The sequence below is a fragment of the Schistocerca gregaria genome, chromosome 6 (assembly GCF_023897955.1).
Source record: "Schistocerca gregaria isolate iqSchGreg1 chromosome 6, iqSchGreg1.2, whole genome shotgun sequence".
In the NCBI taxonomy this organism is placed as follows: Eukaryota; Metazoa; Arthropoda; class Insecta; order Orthoptera; family Acrididae; genus Schistocerca; species Schistocerca gregaria.
In genome coordinates this window covers 173,427,055-173,451,312 of record NC_064925.1, presented here as the reverse complement: position 1 = coordinate 173,451,312, position 24,258 = coordinate 173,427,055, and the positions used below count along the sequence as shown (strand labels likewise).

Here is a 24,258-nt window from a genome sequence, read left to right as displayed (position 1 = left end):
AAGTATTATTACCTTTGTTATCATCAATTTTGTTCTTAACAAAATATTCAGATCAGTATGAAATTAAGTCATTTTTAAAAATAACATTGTAGTTGACTCCACTTAATTGTGTGAGTGGCTCTTTCCACATACATAAGCATGAACAAATTCTCCTGAAGTGTAGACACAATTGGAAAATTTGATCTACATCCCTACCTTTGCAGTTTGCCATACTGATATGATTCATAAAAAAATTGCTTAAAGCACTTGATTTTAAATTTTGAATCAAACCAAAGTCAACTATTTTCTTCAGATTCTTGATGTTTACTTGCCCCATGTCCCAATCTCTCATGCCATAACAGGGTAAGCCAGACCATCCATAGTATGCTTGTTCAGTATTTTCCATATAAATGAGAATTTTGTTACACAGATTTTCAGCTTTAATACTAGTTGCCACTGGCCTCTCTCAACAAACCTCAGTCTTATTGTTGTTGTGTCTGAATTTTAAACCCTTACTGGAATTTCCTAAAACTAGGTACATATAATGTATTCTCTGGCATATGTTGTTCCCATACAACATAATAGTGTATCTAACTTGACTGATCCAATATCTTCAGCATGGGCAACTGAATTATCTCCTGTCTGGACAGGAACTTTGAATTTCCCTAATAATTTAAATGTTGAAAATTATTCCATGTGTAAAATTTATACATTTTGGTGCAGTAGTATCAGCAGGCTAAACATTAACACAATTGGTAGCCAAATATTTCTGATTTGTGCACTCAGAGTTGGATGTTTGATGTCTTAATTATTTAAAAAGTCTTTTTCTGCATTCAACCTTATAATAACCTCCCTTGTGACAATAATAGAAATCAGCATTATTTTTGTTCACAGATTTTTTGCTTGATTTTTTTTTTTTTTTTTTTTTTTTTTTGTGAGCACTGACATTTATACTTTTAGTGATCAACTTGAATAGCGTTTTTCATTCATGTTGCTGCTAAATTATCAAAAGTCTGCCTGCTTTTATCACTGAAGTCCCAAGCAGTAACAAAAGGGAGCTTGCCAGAAATCCACCTAAACCTGGCAATCTTGACTGTATCTTCCTCTGTTTCAACAACATCTGTAAAAAATGTTGCTAATGCCTCAACTTTACTAATATGTTGCCCAATAATATCACAGATATAACTTTACTTATTGCAGATTGCTGTTCATGAATTATCTTAATATGATTTGGTATACTCTTTGCTGTAGCATAAGGCATAACAATTTGCAGCTAGTCAACTCCTGTAACTGATAAAATAAATTTCATTGTTTATGTATAAGTTCATCTCACAAGTCCTGTGCATCAGCTGACCTTGATTTGTTTCTGTCAACTATGGCCAGCAATTTCTCGGCAGAAAAGATAATTTTCATATGATATTATCATATCTCAAAATTACCTCCACGAAATCTCTTGATACTGATACACTTCTTTTGATCCATCTTTTACCTCTTCACTTTCCAGCAGAAACCCTTCAGTGTAATTAAACTCAGTTCAAAATGTTAAATGACATGGGAAAAAAATAAAAAATAAAAAATAATTCAACCCCAGTTGAAAAACATATTTAACTGGATCCATAATCTTTTGGATGGACTCCAATGGAGTTATTACAGTCTGAGGTGAATATTTTTTATTTTTATTTTAAAATATTGAACATGGCAGGAGTGGCAACTGTAGAATGAAATTTTCTTATAGAATAATAAACAGTCAATCAGTTACAAAATGAAATGTTTATTTAAACCCCTTTACCATGGTTTCAACATTTATAAAAACGCCTTCTTCAGAAGGAAATAGTGACAACTGGGTTGCATTTTGTGGTGGAGGTAAATTAAAATATAGATGAAAGGCATTGGTAAAATATAAAATTTCACATCCATCATAACTGAAACATGCACAACATGGTTGTTGTCATTTGGTACTTCCTCACCTATGTACAGCTATTAGAATAGGTTAAGAAGTCTATTGATGTGTACAGATTGACAGTGCAATGACAGTATTACAGAGACATATATTATGCATTCTTTGCATTACGTCAAAAATATAAATCACAGAATCTGCTTGGGTAGTTTAACTAGTATAGTCACAGGTTAAGTGAAGACCAACTGCAGTTATATGTACCCCCAGGGTTTGATTTAGTAACAGGTTATTGTAGACCAACACACAACTATGGGGGAGCCTCTATATATGTTAGTAGTGGTACATACTTGGATTACAGCACCCTTAGTGTTAATGATTACTGTGTAGAAAATGTACTGGAAATAGCAGCAATGTTACTGCCCATGTTAAAACTCATAATTGTGTCTGTATACCACACACCTGGTAATAATGTTGAAGTCTTTGCACAGGTCTTAGAGAAACTGATACTACACCTCGATAAGCGCCCTAAATATAGGATTTTAATTTTTGGTGACATAAATAATGATATAAGCCAGAACACACCTAAACAACTTGATCTTCTACATATGCTAAGATCATATGACCTGCACTGCATTAATGAAAACCCAACAAGGCAGTCTGCCTGCCTTGATAATGTAATCGCAAATGTTGAGACAACTATGAACTAGGGTTACTCAATACTCATTTTTTATCAGACCATAAAGGTATTTGGTTAAAATTGATAACAAAAGAGCCAGCATCTGTCTCCAATAAAATTAAGTACATTAGGCTTTTGAATGAAGAGAACATTGATACTACAGAACACAAATAAAGATGACAAATTGGAATTACATTCTGCTGGAAAGTAATCACATTGGAAAAGCGTTTACATTATTGTCAGATACATTTAAAACTTGCTGCCCTAAAATAATGAGAAAAAAATAAGGGAACTATGAGGAAACATGGTCTCACATCAGTGCATAACTGGTTCACACCCGACCTACAAAGGCTCAGACCTCTGTTAATGATTTCCTATGACAAATCAAAAAATAGTGAAGCCTATAAAGCAAACTACATAAGTTTGAGAAACAAATACAAGGCATAAATTAGGTTAAGCAAGTGCAAGGCAAATGATGATTATATTAATAAGTCCCAAAATAAATGCAAAGCAGCCTGGACTGTTATCAAGATTCATCTGGGTAGAAATAAAGGTGTTAAAAAAAATAATTCATGTGATGCTTGTATCACACTGGATGATTTCAAAATCTTCTTCATTAATGCTGCCAGTATGAATAACAGTGCTGCAAATGAACATATCCATAAATGTGACAACAATCATATCTCAAATAATAGAAATTCATTTCTACAAAATTTTGATGATATGGTTCCTGTGTTTAAATGGAAAGAAGTAAAAGTAACAGATGTTAAAACTGCAATAGCAAAATTAAGTTACTCAAAATCAGAAGACATTTATGGTCTCTCCAATTTTGTAACAAAAAAATTGCAGATGTAATAGCACATCCACTCTGTTCTCTTATGAACCAGATGTTTGTCAGGGGCTGTTTCCCTTCATCCTTAAAAATGACAGTCATTACTCCACTGCACAAGAAAGGTGACAAGTCTTGTCCTAATAATTATCATTCAATCTCCCTTGTACCCATCATATCAAAAGTAGTGGCATATTGCATACAGCTCCAAATCAGTCAACATCTGTCTGTGAGTAATATTCTTAGTGACTCTCAGTATGGCTTCAGGTCCGGCCTGTCAATGGCAAAAGCAGTTGAAGATGTTATTTCATATATATTGTCATCATTCGAATTAGGATTATCAGTTAATGTAACTCTCGTGGACCTCAGCAAGGCATTTTACTCTGTCAGTCACAGGATACTACTAGAAAAACTGCACTGCTATTGTATTAGAGGCTCAGAACTATCTCTGATCAGATCCTATCTGAGTAACAGAAAACAAATTGTGTATTTTAACAATATGAGGTCAAATGTTTTGGATATCATGCAGGGTGTACCACAAGACTCTGTGTTTGGACTTTTGCTTTTTATAATATATGTAAATGACTTACCCAGCACCATGTTATGTAAATCCACACTCTATGCAAATGATACAACTTTTTTTACAGCAGGGAAAGATTTAGGAAAATTAAACGAGGAAAGTGAGGCTCATCTCAGAACAGCCATCAAGTGGTTCCAACTGAATGACTTGCATATAAATCATGATAAAACTGTAAATATTCTCCTTAGCTTGTGTGTTAAGAGTGATAAGATGGATTGTGTCTCAGCTAAACTACTTGGGATCCATCTTGACTCAAAATTAATGTGGAAGAGTCATACTTATTATATTTGTACTAAGTTAGCATGTGTGACATATTTGTTAGGTAAACTAAGGTCATGTGTTAGTGGTAAGTTATTACTCAGTGCATACTATGCCTTTTTCCACACCCATTTAACATATGCCACTTTGTTGTGGGGAAACTCACCCGGAGCAAAACAAGTTTTCATTTGGCAAAAGAAGGCAGTCGATGCATCCATGGAGTCAGACATAGCAAGTCTTGTAGACCATATTTCAAAAATCTATAAGTACTAACAGTTGCAGCCCTCTTTATACTAAGATAGAAAACCAACACAGTCACAAACTATGACAATATATCCATCACCAATACACACGTATAAAACAGCAAATTGACATCCCAGTTGCTAGGCTAAAGAAAACTCAAGATAGTTACAGGTACATGAGAGTAAAACTATTTAACATGTTACCAATAGAGGCACATAATGTGTCACTGAATAAGTTTAAAAGTGTCACAAAGAAATGGCTTAGAGAAAAAGCTTTTTATACAATAGAAGAGTTTACAATGTGCACTAAAGATGATCGTAAGTACCGGTACTAACACAGTTTCACTTAGATTACACTTATACTTTAAGTATAATGCAAATACCTTGTGCAGCATCAAGGACAAATTTTTGTATCTTAGTAGACAACAATGATCTACAATGTTGTTGTTGTGGTCTTCAGTCCTGAGACTGGTTTGATGCAACTCTCCATGCTACTCTATCCTGTGCAAGCTTCTTCATCTCCCAGTACCTACTGCAGCCTACATCCTTCTGAATCTGCTTAGTGTATTCATCTCTTGGTCTCCCCCTACGATTTTTACCCTCTATGCTGCCCTCCAGTACCAAATTGGTGATTCCTTGATGCCTCAGAACATGTCCTACCAACTCATCACTTGTTCTAGTCAAGTTGTGCCACAAACTCCTCCCCAATTCTTTTCAATACCTCCTCATTAGTTATGTGATCCACCCATCTAATCTTCTGTATTCTTCAGTAGCACCACATTTCAAAAACTTCTGTTCTCTTCTTGTCTAAACTATTTATCGTCCATGTTTCATTTCCATACATGGCTACACTCCATACAAATACTTTCAGAAAAGACTTCCTGACACTTAAATCAATACTCAATGTTAACAAATTTCTCTTCTTCAGAAACTCTTTCCTTCCCATTGCCAGTCTACATTTTATATCCTCTCTACTTCAACCATAATCAGTTATTTTGCTCCCCAAATAGCAAAACTCCTTTACTACTTTAAGTGTCTCATTTCCTAATCTAATTCCCTCAGTATCACCCGATTTAATTCAACTCCATTCCATTATCCTGATTTTGCTTTTGTTGGTGTTCATCTTATACCCTCCTTTCAAGACACTGTCCATTCCGTTCAACTGCTCTTCCAAGTCCTTTGCTGTCTCTGACAGAATTACAATGTCATCGGCAAACCTCAAAGTTTTTATTTCTTCTCAATGGATTTTAATACCTACTCCGAACTTTTCTTTTGTTTCCTTTACTGCTTGCTCAATATACAGATTGAATAGCATCAGGGAGAGGCTACAACCCTGTCTCACTCCCTTCCCAACCACTGCTTCCCTTTCATGTCCCTCGACTCTTATAACTGCCACCTGGTTTCTGTACAAATTGTAAATAACCTTTCGGTCCCTGTATTTTACCCCTGCCACCTTCAGAATTTGAAAGAGAGTATTCCAGTCAGCATTGTCAAAAGCTTTCTCTAAGTCTACAAATGCTAGAAATGTAGGTTTGCCTTTCCTTAATCTTTCTCCTAAGATAAGTCGTAGGGTCAGTATTGCCTCACGTGTTCCAACATTTCAATGGAATCCAAACTGATCTTCCCTGAGGTCAGCTTCTACCAGTTTTTCCATTCGTCTGTAAATAATTTGCATTAGTATTTTGCAGCTGCGACTTATTAAACTGATAGTTTGGTAATTTTCACATCTGTCAACACCTGCTTTCTTTTGGATTGGAATTACTATATTCTTCTTGAAATCTGAGGGAATTTCATCTGTCTCCTACATCTTGCTCACCAGATGGTAGAGTTTTGTTAGGCCTGGCTCTCCCAAGGCTGTCAGTAGTTCTAATGGAATGTTGTCTACTCCAGGGGCCTTGTTTCGACTTAGGTCTTTCAGAGCTCTGTCAAACTCTTCACGCAGTATCGTATCTCCGATTTCATCTTCATCTACCTTCTCTTCCATTTCCATAATATTGTCCTCAAAAACATCACCCTTGTATAGACCCTCTATATACTCCTTCCACTTCTCTGATTTCCCTTCTTTGCTTAGAACTGGGTTTCCATCTGAGCTCTTGATATTCATGTAAGTGGTTCTCTTTTCTCCAAAGGTCTCTTTAATTTTCCTGTAGGCAGTATCTATGTTACCCCTAGTGAGATAAGCCTCTACATCCTTACATTTGTTCTCTATCCATCCCTGCTTAGCCATTTTGCACTTCCTGTCGATCTCATTTTTGAGACGTCTGTATTCCTTTTTGCCTGCTTCACTTACTGCATTTTTGTATTTTCTCCTTTCATCAATTAAATTCAGTATCTCTTCTGTTACCCAAGGATTTATAGCAGCCTTTATCTTTTTACCTACTTTATTCTCTGCTGACTTCACTGTTTCATTCCTCAAAGCTACCCATATTTCTTCTACTTCATTTCTTTCCCCCATGCCTGTCAATTGTTCCCTTATGCTCTCGCTGAAACTCTGTAAACCTCTGGTTCTTTCAGTTTATCCAGGTCCCATCTCCTTAAATTCCCACCTTTTTTGCAGTTTCTTCAGTTTAAACTACAGTTTATAACCAACAGATTGTGGTCAGAGTCCACATCTGCCCCTGGAAATGTCTTACAATTTAAAATCTGGCTCCTAAATCTCTGTCTTACCATTATATAATCTATTTGAAACCTTTTAGTATCTCCAGGGTTCTTCCATGTATACAACCTTCTTTCATGATTCTTGAACCAAGTATTGGCTATGATTAAGTTACGCTCTGTGCAAAATTCTACAAGGCGGCTTCCTCTTTCATTTCTTAGCCTCAATCCATATTCACCTACTACATTTCCTTCTCTTCCTTTTCCTACTGTCGAATTCCAGTCACCCATGACTATTAAATTTTTGTCTCCCTTCATACCTGAATAATTTCTTTTATCTCACCATACATTTCATCAATTTCTTCACCATCTGCAGAGCTAGTTGGCATATAAATTTTTACTACTGTAGTACGTGTGGGCTTCATGTCTGTCTTGGCCACAATAATGCGTTCACTATGCTGTTTGTAGTAGCTTACCCGCACTCCTATTTTTTTATTCATTATTAAACCTACTCCCGCGTTACCCCTATTTGATTTTGTATTTATAATTCTGTATTTGCCTGACCAAAAGTCTTGTTCCTCCTGCCACCGAACTTCACTAATTCCCACTATATCTAACTTTAACCTATCCATTTCCCTTTTTAAATTTTCTAACCTACCTACCCGATTAAGGGATCTGACATTCCATGCTCCGATCCGTAGAACACCAGTTTTATTTCTCTTGATAACGACGTCCTCTTGAGTAGTACGCACCCGGAGATCTGAATGGGGGACTATTTTACCTCCGGAATATTTTACCCAAGAGGACACCATATTTAATCATACAGTAAAGCATCATGCCCTCGGGAAAAATTACGGCTGTAGTGTCCCCTTGCTTTCAGCTGTTCGCAGTACCACAACAGCAAGGCCGTTTTGGTTAGTGTTACAGGGCCAGATCAGTCAATCATCCAGACTGTTGCCCCTGAAACTACTGAAAAGGCTGCTGCCCCTCATCAGAAACCACACGTTTGTCTGGCCTCTCAACAGATACCCCTCCATTGTGGTTGCACCTATGGTATGGCTGTCTGTATCATTGAGGCACGCAAGTCTCTCCACCAACGGCAAGGTCCATGGTTAATGGGGGGGGGGGGGGGGGATGATCTACAATATATTACACCATTTCTGTTAGTTATGTAAACTGTATATGTACGAAAATGACGACGTCAATTGCATTTTTAATGCCTAAAAATGGATAATAAAATAAGTAAAAATAATGTTATGCTAGACTGATCATACATATTTCATCTCAGTGGTATTATTTTTTATCATGTCTGAAGTTTCTCACTGAATAAATATTCTTTAGTATTGTCTCTCGTTCACACTAAATCTACTCATTATCTTTCGTGGAGAGATATTTTGCAATTCATAAGCTTACAACTGCATAGTTATTTCAACTTCTTCATCAGAATATGAGCATTTTGATGGATAAACCTAAATGATTTCCATGGAATATCACCTGTTAATTTTTAAAGCAGCTCATGCTTTTCTGTCTATGATTCCCTCAATATCAGTAATATTGCCCAACCTTATTTTTGTTGTTGAAATCAACAATGGTATCAGGGTGCATGTGTTCTCTGTGTTTGTAGGCATACATAGTGCACATGTCTGACTTTTTTCATGACTGTAGAAACAACCAGTTGCTGGCTAGTCACTGACAAGTGAAAACATGTAAATGGTAGTTGTCAAATTTTGTGTTATGGGTAAAAATGACAGAAAAAGTGGAACAATGGTATCACATCATATTTTATTTTAAGTTTGGTGTCTCTCAAGCTAAAACAGTCTGGAAGATTTGACAAGTGTTTAGGGATGAAGCATTGGGTACCAAACAGATAAAGAAGTGGTACAACTGTTTCAGAGATGGCTGCTCATCACTGAAGAGTGGGACACATACAGGTAGTACCTCAGCATCTGGAAATGAGGTGTTTGTTGATTATGTAGGGACCTTGGTGATGCAATATAGACAAATCATGATCACAGAACCTGCAGACTAGGCTAAAATTAGTATTGTATCCAAACATTCCATTGCAGTTGAACATTTGGACATCAGGATGATGTCAGCAAAATTGGTGCCAAAGCTGCTAACAACTGAGCAAATGCAATTTCATTCAGAGGCTGCACAGGACATGCTGGATATTGTGAACAATAATTTGAACTTTCTTCACAGAGTGATCACTGGGGATGAGTCCTGGGTTTATGGGGAAAAGCCAGAAACAGAGTTCCAGTCATTGTAATGGAAGCATCCATCATCCCTGAGATCCAAAAAAGCGAGGCAGGTGTGCAGCAATGTGAAAGTCATTCTGACTGTCTTTTCTTAATTTGATGATGTGACCCTCTGTGAGTAAACCACAGAAGGTACTAATATCAATAAAGAGTGTGCTCCCTGCCGCCGTTGGATAAGCAGCTGCAGCAGCAAGTCGTATAACCCTAGCTTACTTATTTGTTACATAGTTTAATTAATTTCTTTGCGTGTTTTTGGGTACTTGCATTGTTTAATTCGTATATTTCGGGCGTATTATAGTATTTGACAGTTGTAGCACCGCGCTTTAGTGTTTACTTCGTAGATTCTTATTTAAATTGCGTGTGAGTTTCGTATAGGAGGTGCAATTTCGAGTTTTAGTTACTGTAATCGTAAATTCAGCAGTCGTTAGGCATTTGTACAGGTTAGTTGATACATTCTTTGCGCTTGCGTTATCTAGGCACCGACTCGTGTTTCAGTAACTGTTGTTAAACATCGATTAGAATGGACAGGGACTGCGATTGCTGTGTTCGGATGAGGGCTGACTTGGCATCCCTTCGCTCACAGCTGCAATCGGCGCTGACTTCGGTCGCGCAGCTTGAGGCTGTTGCCAATGGGCACCACTGTGGGGAGCCGGACTCGGGTATCACGGGGATGTCAACCTCATCCCGTCTGTCCCCAGATCGGTCTGCCGCTGTGGTTGCCCCGGTTGCTGCCCGCAGTGGGGCTGAGCCCTCGCCTGTGGTTGATTGGGAGGTCGTTCCAAGGCGTGGCAGGCAGCGAAAGGTGTCCCCGGAAGCTGATCAGAAAGCCTCCCCGGTGCGTCTGACAAACCGGTTTCAGGCACTGTCTCTGGCTGAGCCAGATGCAGCTGCCTGCCCTGTTTCAGAGGATCATTCTCAGCCTTCAAGGTCCGGGCAATCGCAGAGGTTGGGCTTACTGGTAGTTGGGAGCTCCAATGTTAGGCGCGTAATGGGGCCCCTTAGGGATATGGCGGCTAAGGAGGGGAAGAAATCCAGTGTGCACTCCGTGTGCATTCCGGGAGGAGTCATTCCTGATGTGGAAAGGGTCCTTCCGGATGCCATGAAGAGCACAGGGTGCAGCCAGCTGCAGGTGGTGGCACATGTCGGCACTAATGACGTGTGTCGCTTTGGATCTGAGGAAATTCTCTCTGGATTCCAGCGGCTATCTGATTTGGTGAAGGCTGCCGGTCTTGCTTACGAGATGAAGGCAGAGCTCACCATCTGCAGCATCGTTGACAGAACCGACTGCGAACCTTTGGTGCAGAGCCGGGTGGAGGGTCGGAATCAGAGGCTCAGACGGTTTTGCGACTGTATTGGCTGCAGATTCCTTGACTTGCGCCATAGGGTGGTGGGGTTTCGGGTTCCGCTGAATAGGTCAGGAGTTCATTACACTCAGCTGGTGGCTACACAGGTAGCAGAGGCTGTGTGGTGTGGACTGGGCGGTTTTTTAGGTTAGAAGCCCTCGGAAAGTGCGGGATGGGCTGCAATGTCAAAGGGTGCTTGGCAATTACAGGACGTGCTTGGATCAAGGAACAGTCGGAATTATAGTTGTAAACTGTTGTAGTTGCGCTGGAAAAGTCCCTGAGCTTCAAGCGCTAATAGAAAGCACAGAAGCTGATATCGTTATAGGTACAGAAAGCTGGCTAAAGCCTGAAATAAGTTCTGCAGAAATTTTTACGAAGTCTCAGACGGTGTTCAGGAAAGATAGATTAGGCAGAATTGGTGGTGGAGTGTTGGTGTCTGTCAGTAGTGGTTTATCTTGTAGTGAAGTCGAAGTAGATACTCTGTGCGAATTGGTGTGGGTGGAGGTTATACTTAACAGCCGAATTAAGTTAATAATTGGCTCCTTCTACCAACCCCCAGACTCCGATGATACAGTTGCGGAACAGTTCAGAGAAAGTTTGAGTCTCGTAACAAATAAATACCCCACTCATACGGTTATAGTTGGTGGGGACTTCAACCTACCCTCGGTATGTTGGCAAAAATACTTGTTCAAAACCGGTGGTAGGCACAAAACGTCTTCCGAGATTGTCCTAAATGCATTCTCCGAAAATTATTTAGAGCAGTTAGTCCACGAACCCACGCGAATTGTAAATGGTTGCGAAAACACACTTGACCTCTTGGCCACAAACAATCCAGAGCTGATAGAGAGCATCATGACTGATACAGGGATTAGTGATCACAAGGTCATTGTAGCTAGGCTCAATACCATTTCTTCCAAATCCATCAGAAACAAACGCAAAATAATTTTATTTAAAAAAGCGGATAAAGTGCCACTATAAGCCTTCCTAAAAGACAATTTCCATTCCTTCCGAACTGACTATGCGAATGTAGACGAGATGTGGCTCAAATTCAAAGATATAGTAGCAACAGCAATTGAAATATTCATACCTCATAAATTGGTAAGAGATGGAACGGATCCCCCGTGGTACACAAAAAAGGTCCGAACGCTGTTGCAGAGGCAACGGAAAAAGCATGCGAAGTTCAGAAGAACGCGAAATCCTGAAGATGGGCTAAAATTTACAGACGCGCGAAATTTGGCACGTACTTCGATGCGAGATGCCTTTAATAGGTTCCACAACGAAACATTGTCTCGAAATTTGGGAACGATCTATTGACACGTAATCAGCATGGCTTCAGAAAACATCGCTCTTGTGCAACGCAGCTAGCTCTTTATTCGCACAAAGTAATGGCCGCTATCGACAGGGGATCTCAAGTTGATTCCGTATTTATAGATTTCCGGAAAGCTTTTGACACCGTTCCTCACAAGCGACTTCTAATCAAGCTGCGGAGCTAGGGGGTATCGTCTCAGTTGTGCGACTGAATTCGTGATTTCCTGTCAGGAAGGTCGCAGTTCATAGTAATAGACGGCAAATCATCTAGTAAAACTGAAGTGATATCAGGTGTTCCCCAGGGAAGCGTCCTGGGACCTCTGCTGTTCCTGATCTATATAAATGACCTGGGTGACAATCTGAGCAGTTCTCTTAGATTGTTCGCAGATGATGCTGTAATTTACCGTCTAGTAAGGTCATCCGAAGACCAGTATCAGTTGCAAAGCGATTTAGAAAAGATTGCTGTATGGTGTGTAAGGTGGCAGTTGACGCTAAATAGCGAAAAGTGTGAGATGATCCACACGAGTTCCAAAAGAAATCCGTTGGAATTCGATTACTCGATAAATAGTACAATTCTCAAGGCTTTCAATTCAACTAAGTACCTGAGTGTTAAAATTACAAACAACTTCAGTTGGAAGGACCACATAGATAATATTGTCGGGAAGGCGAGCCAAAGGTTGCGTTTCATTGGCAGGACACTTAGAAGATGCAACAAGTCCACTAAAGAGACAGCTTACACTACACTCGTTCGTCCTCTGTTAGAATATTGCTGCGCGGTGTGGGATCCTTACCAGGTGGGATTGACGGAGGACATCGAGAGGGTGCAAAGAAGGGCAGCTCGTTTTGTATTATCGCGTTATAGGGGAGAGAGTGTGGCAGATATGATACACGAGTTGGGATGGAAGTCATTACAGCATAGACGTTTTTCGTCGCGGCGAGACCTTTTTACGAAATTTCAGTCACCAACTTTCTCTTCCGAATGCGAAAATATTTTGTTGAGCCCAACCTACATAGGTAGGAATGATCATCAAAATAAAATAAGAGAAATCAGAGCTCGAACAGAAAGGTTTAGGTGTTCGTTTTTCCCGCTCGCTGTTCGGGAGTGGAATAGTAGAGAGATAGTATGATTGTGGTTCGATGAACCCTCTGCCAAGCACTTAAATGTGAATTGCAGAGTAGTCATGTAGATGTAGATGTACTACCAAGAGATTCTGTTTTGTCTGAGATGCAAACAGCCAGACTTGTTGGCAGCAAGTAGTCACCACCTTCACCACAGTAACATATCCACTCATTGTTGTCAATTAATTCAGAGTTTTTTGGGCAACAGAACACAGCTGTGGTTTGTCAGTTCCCCTATTCCCCAGACCTAGCATTAAGTGACTTCAAGTTTTTTCCTAAATTGAAAAACACCCTGAAAGGGTTCAATTTCAGAACAGGGAATTTGATTGAGTAGTTGTGCATCATACCTAAAGAGGCTTTCCAGTTATACTTCCAGCAGTGGCAACAGCATTGGGAGAAGTGTGTAGAAGCTGAAGGGGACTACTTTGAACATGACTAATGTGGAACAGTTGTGTCTAAATGTTGACAGGTATTATAAATAAAAGTCAGATACCTTTTGACAGCCCTTGTAGTGGCTGCTTGGCATGACTGTTTGAATGGGACATCAAGATCTACTCTGGTTAGCATATCTTATCCTCAACAAGATGTATTTAAGGCCATTTCTCCTAGCTCTTAGTAGAGTCATCTTAGGTTCCATATAAAAGGTTATTTAAAAACTTGAAAGAATAATTCTTGACCAATAAATCTAAGAAAATTCCCTTGTCATCTGGATCCTAACTATGGGTGGCTAGCAAGAAGAAGAGTAAGGTAAGTACGTCTCATATGAAAGAACTTCTTTATTCATTGGGAAAGTATCACTTATAGTGCTGGTTGCTTGTACTCACAGGTTAAATGTAGATATAGATTTAAGAGTAATTTTAATATTTATTTATCTTCATAATAGATAAGTTGTTCTCTGTATTCATACATATCGCACATATTTCCTATTAATTTTTGGTTCTTAATCTATTTTGTTATTAAACAATATTTTCTATAATGCTAGAACGTTCATAAACCTAAAAAATTTGGCAGTTCAAAGGTAATAACATAAATGTTGGTTACAGACTGCCTGCAACACATAACAAGTGAGCTGCAGTTTACAAGATTCTTTCGGATGCAACAAACTCCTGGAGGTCATGATATAAAATTGCATGTACGTGCACGTCATTCTGCTTGTCTTGAATTGAGAATTGCTCCTTCGATTAAATACCCAAGCTTCATGGTATGTTATGTGCATTAATGCTCTTCTGTTGATGTATGAAGTAATAAAGAGATATAATTTATCTTTCTCTGCTAATAATGGCCATACAAGATACCTAAACATTTTCAGAAATTTGTGTAATGCCAACAAGGAAAAGTTGAGTGAGTAATAATTTACTGCCTTATCAGTTGATGACAGTTTCTGTGTGTGCACATGTGTGTGTCCATGTGTGTATGCATATGTGGATGCATGTATTACTTTTGTGAATTTAATTTTTTTTAAGATCTTTTAACTCCAGTAGACATCCAGTATCAACTGATTTGGTTCCATTCAACAACAGTTACAACAGTTTGTTATAAAAATAAATTTTTATTAATTCCTAGTATGTTTTTATTCCTTTTTAGGGTGAAATGTAAGAAATATAATTCAGAGTAATTTCACAAACGATTTCAGTCCATGAGCATCTCAAGCAAAATGAAGAAAGTTACAAAAATTTCTGTATTTGCAAATTATTAACAGTGTGATAGATTGTTACCACAGTCCTATAATGCCACCTCCCTTGCACAGCTGGGTGCACATGTACACATGATGTGAACTGAATTGCATGTACCAAGTTGAATGCAAAATGAAATAATTACATCGGCTATAGTTAGTGAGAGACAAAATAAGTGACTGTGTTTATGAGAATTAGGAAACAATCCTTGCATAGTGTAACATTGCACATCCTACAACAATGTAACAAACATTTTCCACAGTCCTTCTGAAAGGAGACTTGTGTTTCTGAACTCAAGAGCTTCCTGAGGAATAACCACATTTTTTTCCTGACAATGTTTAGCCCAGGAAGTTCATTTGTCAGTTATGACCCCAACCTAGATGATTTTACCAATTTTTCTTCTGTTATATGCTACATGTTTTGCTGGTACAATATGTAACTGTTGACGACTGTCAAACAGATAAGATAAAAAAGCTGTCTCATTACCTGTTTGTATGCACATAGATAAATACTAATCAAATATCTGAACCCTGCCAATATGTTTTTAATAAAGATGACATGTTGAGTTGCAGGTAGGCTCAATGAGAAGGCTGTTACACATTGAGCTTCTGGCCAAAGCTGTCTTCAGGAAGAACAACATACCTACTGTTGTCTCCTTTTACTAGTGCTTGTGAGTGTGAGTGTGCCAAGTGTAGTGTTGCTATTTGTGTGTACTTAAATTAAACACCAACTGTATCAACACAGACTTGCCACTAGACGCTGCCTGCAGGAAGCTTACACATAGCACAGTTTCCACTGCAATGTCTACCGGCAACTGGCACCTATGTATGTGTGGAGTAATGCTTACTCATGTTAACTTTGATCTTTTAGTTTGTACTGCTCACATCAGTTGCTCTATGTATCATTTATGTTGCACCTTCTGTATCATGTTTTTGGCTTGTTATGTATTCAGAGATTTATGAATGAAGCCATATTTGTGTTACTTGGATAAGTTTCTTGTATTTCTTGGTTGCTACATAAATGGATTTACATACACATGTGCGGTAACACTAAACTCACTGTATTCATGATCACATGAACTAGTAACATGTTACTTTGCATACATTCATATGAGCAAACAGACCTCAGCCACATATGACCGCTGTCTCTGGGCATTCTAGCCAGAGCACCCAGACATAGCCATCATGAGTGGCAGAGGAGTGCTTGCTTGTGTGAATGTGTGTATGTTTGTCTTTCTGAAGGAGGCTTTGACCAAAAGCTCAATGTGTGACAGTCTTTTTATTGTGCCTGTCTGTAGCTCAGTGTGTCATCTTTATGGTGAATAATAATCTATCCTTTTCATAATATTTTTCATATTTCAACCTGGATTTTCTGTTGTTTGAGTCCACCAACATATTTGTTATCTATGGCAGTTGCAGCAGAACATGCAACACTTCCTTTGACACTTTCAGAATTGCCATGTTGTATGGTTGTCAACTGTCTCAGATCAACACAGTATATTTCCCCTGTCCATCAATTTATAGATCAATTATGCATCAATTTAGCAGTGTGGCCTCAGTTGCCTGAGACTGCAGTCATGTGTGTGTGTGTGAGTTGCATTTGTGTGAGTGTGTATGTGTGTGTTTGTCATCTAATTTTGACAAAGGCCTTACAGGCCAAAAGCTATATTTGTGACAGTCTTTTTGTTGTGCCTGTCTGCGACTCAACATCTCCACTATATGGTGAGCAGCAACTTTCCTTTTCACAATATTGTTGAATTCCTTCTTGGAATGTTCACATAATATGCAAAAACTGGTAATTTCTCAAACAGGGGAACAATCAAGAGTGGGATGCTGCAAGGTTTGGTCTTGGGTCCTCTGCTCTTCTTAATATATATTAATGACTTGCCATTCTATATTCATGAAGATGCAAAGCTGGTACTTTTTGCTGATGATACAAGTATAGCTATCACACCCAACAGACAAGAATTAACCAATGAAATTGTAAATGATGTTTTTCAGAAAATCATTAAGTGGTTCTCTGCAAATACGCTCTCATTAAATTTTGACTAAAAACAGTATATACAATTCCACACAGTAAATGGAATTACACCATTAATAAATACAGACTTTGATCAGAAATCGGTAGATAAGGTAGAATATTCAAAATTTCTAGATGTACGAGTTGATGAGGTGTTGAACTGGAAAAAACACACTGAAGATCTGCTGAAACGTTTGAGTTCAGCTACATATGCTATTACGGTCATTGCAAATTTTGGTGATATACATCTCAGTAAATTAGCTTAACATGCCTATTTTCATTCTCTGCTTTTGTATGGCATCATATTCTGGGGTAACTCATCACTGAGTAAAAGAGTGTTCATTGTACAAAAGCGCCGGTAGACAGGCACAATAAAATAACGCACAAACACACACACACAAAATTTCGACCTTTCGCAACCGGCGGCTGCTTCGTCAGGAAAGAAGGAAGGAAAAGGAAAGATGAAAGGATGTGGGTTTTAAGGGAGAGGGTAAGGAGTCATTCCAATCCCGGGAGCGGAAAGACTTACCTTAGAGGGAAAAAAGGATAGGTATATACTCGAGCGCGCGTGCACACACACACACACACACACACACACACACACACACACACACACACACACACATATATCCATCCATAAATACACAGACACAAGCAGACATATTTTCAGGCAAAGAGTTTGGGTAGAGATGTCAGTCGAGGCGGAAGTGTGGAGACAAAGATGATGATGAATGGCAGGTGAGGTATGAGTGGCAGCAACTTGAAATTAGCGGAGATTGAGGCCTGGTGGATAATGAGAAGAGAGGATGTATTGAAGGGCAAGTTCCCATCTCCGGAGTTCGGATAGGTTGGTGTTGGTGGGAAGTATCCAGATAACCCGGATGGTGTAACACTGTGCCAAGATGTGCTGGCCGTGCACCAAGGCATGTTTAGCCACAGGGTGATCCTCATTACCAACAAACACTGTCTGCCTGTGTCCATTCATGCGAATGGACAGTTTGTTGCTGGTCATTCCCACATAGAAAGCGTCACAGTGTAGGCAAGTTAATTGGTAAATCACGTGGGTGCTTTCACACGAGGCTCTGCCTTTGGTCGTGTACACCTTCCGGATTACAGGACTGGAGTAGGTGGTAGTGGGAGGGTGCATAGGACAGGTTTCACACCGGGGGTGGTTACAAGGGTAGGAGCCAGAGGGTAGGGAAGGTGGTTTGGGGATTTCATAGGGATGAACCAAGAGGTTACGAAGGTTAGGTGGATAGCGGAAAGACACTCTTTGTGGAGTGGGGAGGATTTCATGAAGGATGGATCTCATTTCGGGTCAGGGTTTTAGCCTCTCATTGCACACAGACCCAGTCTCCCCCATCTACTCAATCTCCCACTTCCAGCTCCACTTCCCCCAACACCTCAAAATTCTAGTCAACACAATCTGGAACCACAACACCCCAATTCAGTAGTTAACCTTTCCTCCAAACCTCTCTCCCAATCCGAAACCTCTGTCCTATCCAAAGGCCTCACCTTCAGCCCCACTCCCAGATTCAACCAAACTGCCCTTGTCAAAGATTTACTGTCCTACACTCATAGTCTCTGCTGGAAATATCACTTTGCCATGAAGAAAAATAATCCTGATCCCACTCCTAATGGTCCAACTCCCCAAGACACTATCCAAATTGAACCCTGCCTGGAACAGTTCCATCCTCCATCACAGCGGGACCCGCCTCCTTTAACTCAAAATCACAATCTCCAAACCTTCCAGGAATTTCTAACTTCCAGCCTTGCCTCTCAATCTTTCAGGAAAAACCTGAATCCTACTCCCAACATCACCACAGCCAAAGCCCAGGCTATCCGTGATCTGAAAGCTGACCGATCCATCATCATTCTTCCGGCTGACAAGGGTTCCACGACTATGGTACTTGATCGTCGGGAGTATGTGGCTGAGGGACTGCGTCGGCTTTCAGACAACTCTACATACAAAGTTTGCCAAGGTAATCCCATTCCTGATGTCCAGGCGAAACTTCAAGGAATCCTCAGAACCTTAGGCCCCCTACAAAACCTTTCACCTGACTCCATCAAACTCCTCACCCCACCAATACCTCGCACTCCTACCTTCTACCTACTTCCTAAAATTCACAAATCCAAACATCCTGGCCGCCCCATTGTAGCTGGTTACCAAGCCCCCACAGAACGTATCTCTGCCTACGTAGATCAACACCTTCAACCCATTACATGCAGTCTCCCATCCTTCATCAAAGACACCGACCACTTTCTCGAACGCCTGGAATCCTTACCCAGTCTGTTACCCCTGGAAACCATCCTTGTAACCATTGATGCCACTTCCCTATACACAAATATCCCACACGTCCAGGGCCTCGCTGCAGTGGAGCACTTCCTTTCACGCCGATCACCTGCCACCCTACATAAAACGCCTTGCCTCATCACCTTAGCCAGCTTCATCCTGACACACAACTTCTTCACTTTTGAAGGCCAGACATACCAACAATTAAAGGGAACAGCCATGGGCATCGGGATGGCACCCTCGTATGCCAACCTATTTATGGCTCGCTTAGAGGAAGCCTTCTTGGTTACCCAAGCCTGCCAACCCAAAGTTTGGTACAGATTTATTGATGTCATCTTCATGATCTGGACTCACAGTGAAGAACAACTCCAGAATTTCCTCTCCAACCTCAACTCCTTTGGTTCCATCACATTCACCTGGTCCTACTCCAAATCCCATGCCACTTTCCTTGACGTTGACCTCCATCTGTCCAATGGCCAGCTGCACACATCTGTCCACATTAAACCCACCAACAAGCAACAGTACCTCCATTATGACAGCTGCCACCCATTCCATATCAAACGGTCCCTTCCCTAGAGCCTAGGCCTTCATGGCAAACGAATCTGCTCCAGTCCTGAATCCTTGGACCATTACACCAACAACCTGAAAACAGCTTTCGCATCCCGCAACTACCCCCCCAACCTGGTACAGAAGCAAATAACCAGAGCCACTTCCTCATCCCCTCAAACCCAGATCCTCTCACAGAAGAACCCCAAAAGTGCCCCACATGTGACAGGATACTTCCCGGGACTGGATCAGACTCTGAATGTTGCTCTCCAGCAGGGATACGACTTCCTAAAATCCTGACCCGAAATGAGATCCATTCTTCATGAAATCCTCCCCACTCCACCAAGAGTGTCTTTCCGATATCCACCTAACCTTCGTAACCTCTTGGTTCATCCCTATGAAATCCCCAAACCACCTTCCCTACCCTCTGGCTCCTACCCTTGTAACCGCCCCCAGTGTAAAACCTGTCCTATGCACCCTCCCACTACCACCTGCTCCAGTCCTGTAACTCGAAAGGTGTACACGACCAAAGGCAGAGCCACGTGTGAAAGCACCCACGTGATTTACCAACTGACTTGCCTACACTGTGACGCTTTCTATGTGGGAATGATCAGCAACAAACTGTCCAATCGCATGAATGGACACAGGCAGACAGTGTTTGTTGGTAATGAGGAACACCCTGTGGCTAAACATGCCTTGGTGCACGGCCAGCACATCTTGGCACAGTGTTACACTGTCAGGGTTATGTGGATACTTCCCACCAACACCAACCTATCCGAACTCCGGAGATGGGAACTTGCCCTTCAATATATCCTCTCTTCTCGTTATCCACCAGGCCTCAATCTCCGCTAATTTCAAGTTGCCGCCACTCATACCTCACCTGTCTTTCAACAACTTCTTTTGCCTCTGTACTTCCGCATCGACTGACATCTCTGCCCGAACTCTTTGCCTTTACAGATGTCTGCTTATGTCTGTGTATGTGCAGATGGATATGTGTGTGTGTGTGTGTGTGTGTGTGTGTGTGTGTGTGTGTGTGTGCGCGAGTGTACACCTGTCCTTTTTTCGCCCCCGGGATTGGAATGACTCTCTACCCTCTCCCTTAAAACCCACATCCATTTGTCTTTCCCTCTCCTTCCCTCTTTCCTGAAGAAGCAGCTGTTAGTTGCGAAAGCTAGAAATTCTGTGTGTGTGATTGTGTGTTTTATTTATTGTGCCTGTCTACCGGCACTTTCCCGCTTGGTACGTCTTGCAATCTTTGTTTTTAATATATTTTTCCCATGTGGAAGTTTCTTTCTATATGAAATTTGTTATTAACATTTGGAACAAATCCAAAAGTAATAGCAGTGTACATGGCTACAACACTACGAAACAGGATGATCTTCACTACTCAAGGTTAAATCTAACTTTGGCTCAGAAATTGGTAAATTATGCTGCCACAAAAGTCTTTGGTCACTTACCTAGTAGCATCAAAAGTCTGACAGATAGCCTTACTGCATTTAAAAGCAAATTAAAACAATTTCTGAATGGCAACTCCTTCTACTCATTAGATGAATTTTTGGATATTCATTCTCACAAACACAGCTCACGAGCACATGGCCACTGTCTCTGGCTGTGGAGGCCAGACTTTCAGTACAAACGTATGTTCATATGGTCAATACAATCGATATCCTTGGCCAAAGATTTATCTTGAGTAATATTTAATGAAAGTGAAATGAAGTACAGTCTGCTGTTGATTTTATCTTTTTGAAAAAAAATAGTAATAGTGGAAAAATAAGTATGATTGTAATACTAAATCTGAACATTCTCTCTTCTCAAATGAGCAATACTGTAAAACAGATTAGAAGAAGAAAAATAATTATGTTTCTCATGAAATGGTTAATTTTATTTCAGCATTATGCTTCATCAGTGTACATTTGTATCAAAACTATAGAAAATATACAATTTACAATTTTGAATCATTTGTACCATGTTCTGAAGAGTTGTGTTGAGCAGTTTCATTATGTTCTCCATGAATGCATGGGCCCAAACTTTGGTACCACTGAAAACCTTTCCATATGACCTGAATTTCTTTGGTTTTTTGTGAGATATTTTTAAAATATTCTGCTACAGTAGTCACTGATGGCTTCAACGACTGCTATTTTGACAGCCAAACAGATTACATTCTGCATCTTTCTATCTATAGCCTTATGCTTTGTTTTACACCTGTTACACAGTAGTCTCTCTTTCCTTAGAAGTTTTTTTTGCTGTGACTGTATACTGTGGAGGGTCCCTTCCATCAGGAATTGCTCTACTAGGTACATGTATATTAGGTCATGATCATCTGTTCTTTCAAACCTTATTCATTACTATTCTGCATGCACTTCTTCACAATCAGTGTTTCAAATTCATTGTTGTGTCTTACTCTAAGTTGCTGAACAAATAAATGCTTCTTCTTATGCTTTGCTAATCATTGTTGCTACAACTGTCTCATAGTCATTGATACCAGTTTCAATGTAGACATTCTCCTAGGGCTTACATCTGTCTGTTACCATTAGATCCAGTATATTTTCATAATGAATGGGCTTCCAAACTATTTGTTCTATGTGGTTCCCAGAGGAGGCATCTGTTAAGATTTTGTGGGAGGTTTTGTCATGTCCACCACTTACAAAACTATATTTTTTTTTTCAGTTGATTGTTAGATTATTGAAGTCACCTCCAATAATGACAATATGATTAAGGAGCTTAATTTAGGTTAACTCTTGAGGTTTCAGTTAGCTCAGAAGGTAAGTCTGATGGCTGATAGAAGGATCTGATTATAATTGTGAGCTCATCTTTGATGCTGAGTCTTGCCCAAACAGGCTAACAAGCAACTTCAGTGGCTGTTTTGGTGTATTTGAGTTTCTTTTCTATTGCAACAAGTAACCATTTCCACTTACAATTAACATAGTGTTTTATTATACACAAAAATGTTCCCTAAAAATCTAAATGATATCAATTTTATGGTTTAGTCAGCTTTCTGTATATAATATTAGTGACTTCCATTGCTTTTTAGGAGCACTTCAAACTCTGAAATTGTGTTGTGAATGCTTTGGGAAGTAATCACTAGGATTAGTAGTAGGGGGCAATTCTTTGGATATTTTACTGACACTTTTGGGTCTCCTACAGCTCTCATTATCTGGACTGGATGGACAGTCACATAATCTAAGAAACCCTTACGTGCACTCCACACACATTCTGCTACCTAGGAAGCAACGTTTGATGTGTTTTCATAACATTATCTAGCCTTGTAATGAAAACAGTTTGTATTGTTTCACTCTCAAAAAAAAGTTTTTTTTTAACTGTCGGTTTAGTGATGATTTTCAAAAACATCAGGTAATTCTAAGAAAAATGAACTTGACTGTTTTTGTCACTGCAAAATAAAATGCTGTAAAAATTTTTCTAAGACAAATACAGAAAGAAAGAAGAGAGAGAGAGAGACAACACATACTGAAAGGAATTATCTGACTTGGGCAGAAATCAGTAAATATGATGTACACATACAGACAAACAAATAATTACAATTTTGGAAAACCTACTGCTTTCCGGGATCTCTCCAGAGACATATCCATTAGTTATAGGGGCTCAATTTGAAGTGGAACTCATCACTGAAGACAATTCTACTCCAGTCAATGAGATCCCAGGCCAAAGCATATCTGGAGATGCTCCTGACAGCTGTGGAATACCAATGTGACTGCCACCTGGCATATGATCAGACAACCAAGTATGATGGTCTGCTGTGCCATTTCTTTTCCTAGCAAGACCCCTTTGGCTGATATCCCTGGTAGCCTTACCACACAACAGTGCATCGATGGTCTTCTACATGCTGTTTTGTTGCCCTTCATGGCAAGCCAACCTCCATTTAAACTGCAGCAAGATATTGTCCATCCTCACATCATGAGAGTTTCTACTGCTTGTCTTCATACTTGCCAAACCCTACCTTGACCATCAAGGTTGCCAGATCTCTCACCAGTTGAGAACATAGGAACATTATGTGCAATCAATCAACCAATGCCAAGTCAAATAACTGCTTGCATAAGGACCAGTGGTGGACCAATGCATTACTGACTTACTCAGTTTGTGAAACTCCTTCTCTTGAATAAGTCATCTCATTTTTCTAAAATTGCAATTTTTCTGTACATGTACATCACAACTACTGGTTTCCATCCTATTCAGATAATTCCTTTATAAAGTGTCATTTTTTTCTTCTTTTTCTTTTATCTTGGAACATATTTCCTAATACAGAATTTTCTTTTCTTCAACATGTTTCACTGAAATAAAATACCAATGGAAGTTTATATGCAAACTGAAATGGTGAATGAAAATTTTTATCAAGGTTGAGCATTCAAACATGGGTCACAGGTTCACTAGGTAGATGTACTAACCACTATGCCACCTTGACACAGTGGCTTTGCACAACTGCACCGACTACTTTAGCACACCCCCCAATCCCCCCCCCCCTGCCCCCGCCCACAAAATCCTAATTCCCATCTACAGCTCCAGCCCACTGGTATTCCCCTAAATCCGAACAGCACCACAGAAGCTTTCTGGCAGTATGGGAGTAGCACTTTGTAACATTACCCTCCCACACATCACTATTAAAATTCTATACAAAAGAAGAACTTTTT

At 39.9% G+C, this 24,258-nt stretch overlaps 1 protein-coding gene across 1 annotated transcript in view; it reads left to right on the top strand.

Moving 5' to 3' along the window:
- Nucleotides 1-24,258, top strand: part of LOC126278785 (uncharacterized) — a 268,939-nt gene that overhangs the window by 86,220 nt on the left and 158,461 nt on the right. Inside the window, exon 7 of the mRNA XM_049979062.1 lies at nucleotides 14,128-14,285. Within this exon, the coding sequence (XP_049835019.1) occupies nucleotides 14,128-14,285 (158 nt within the window). The remainder of the gene's footprint in view (nucleotides 1-14,127; nucleotides 14,286-24,258) is intronic.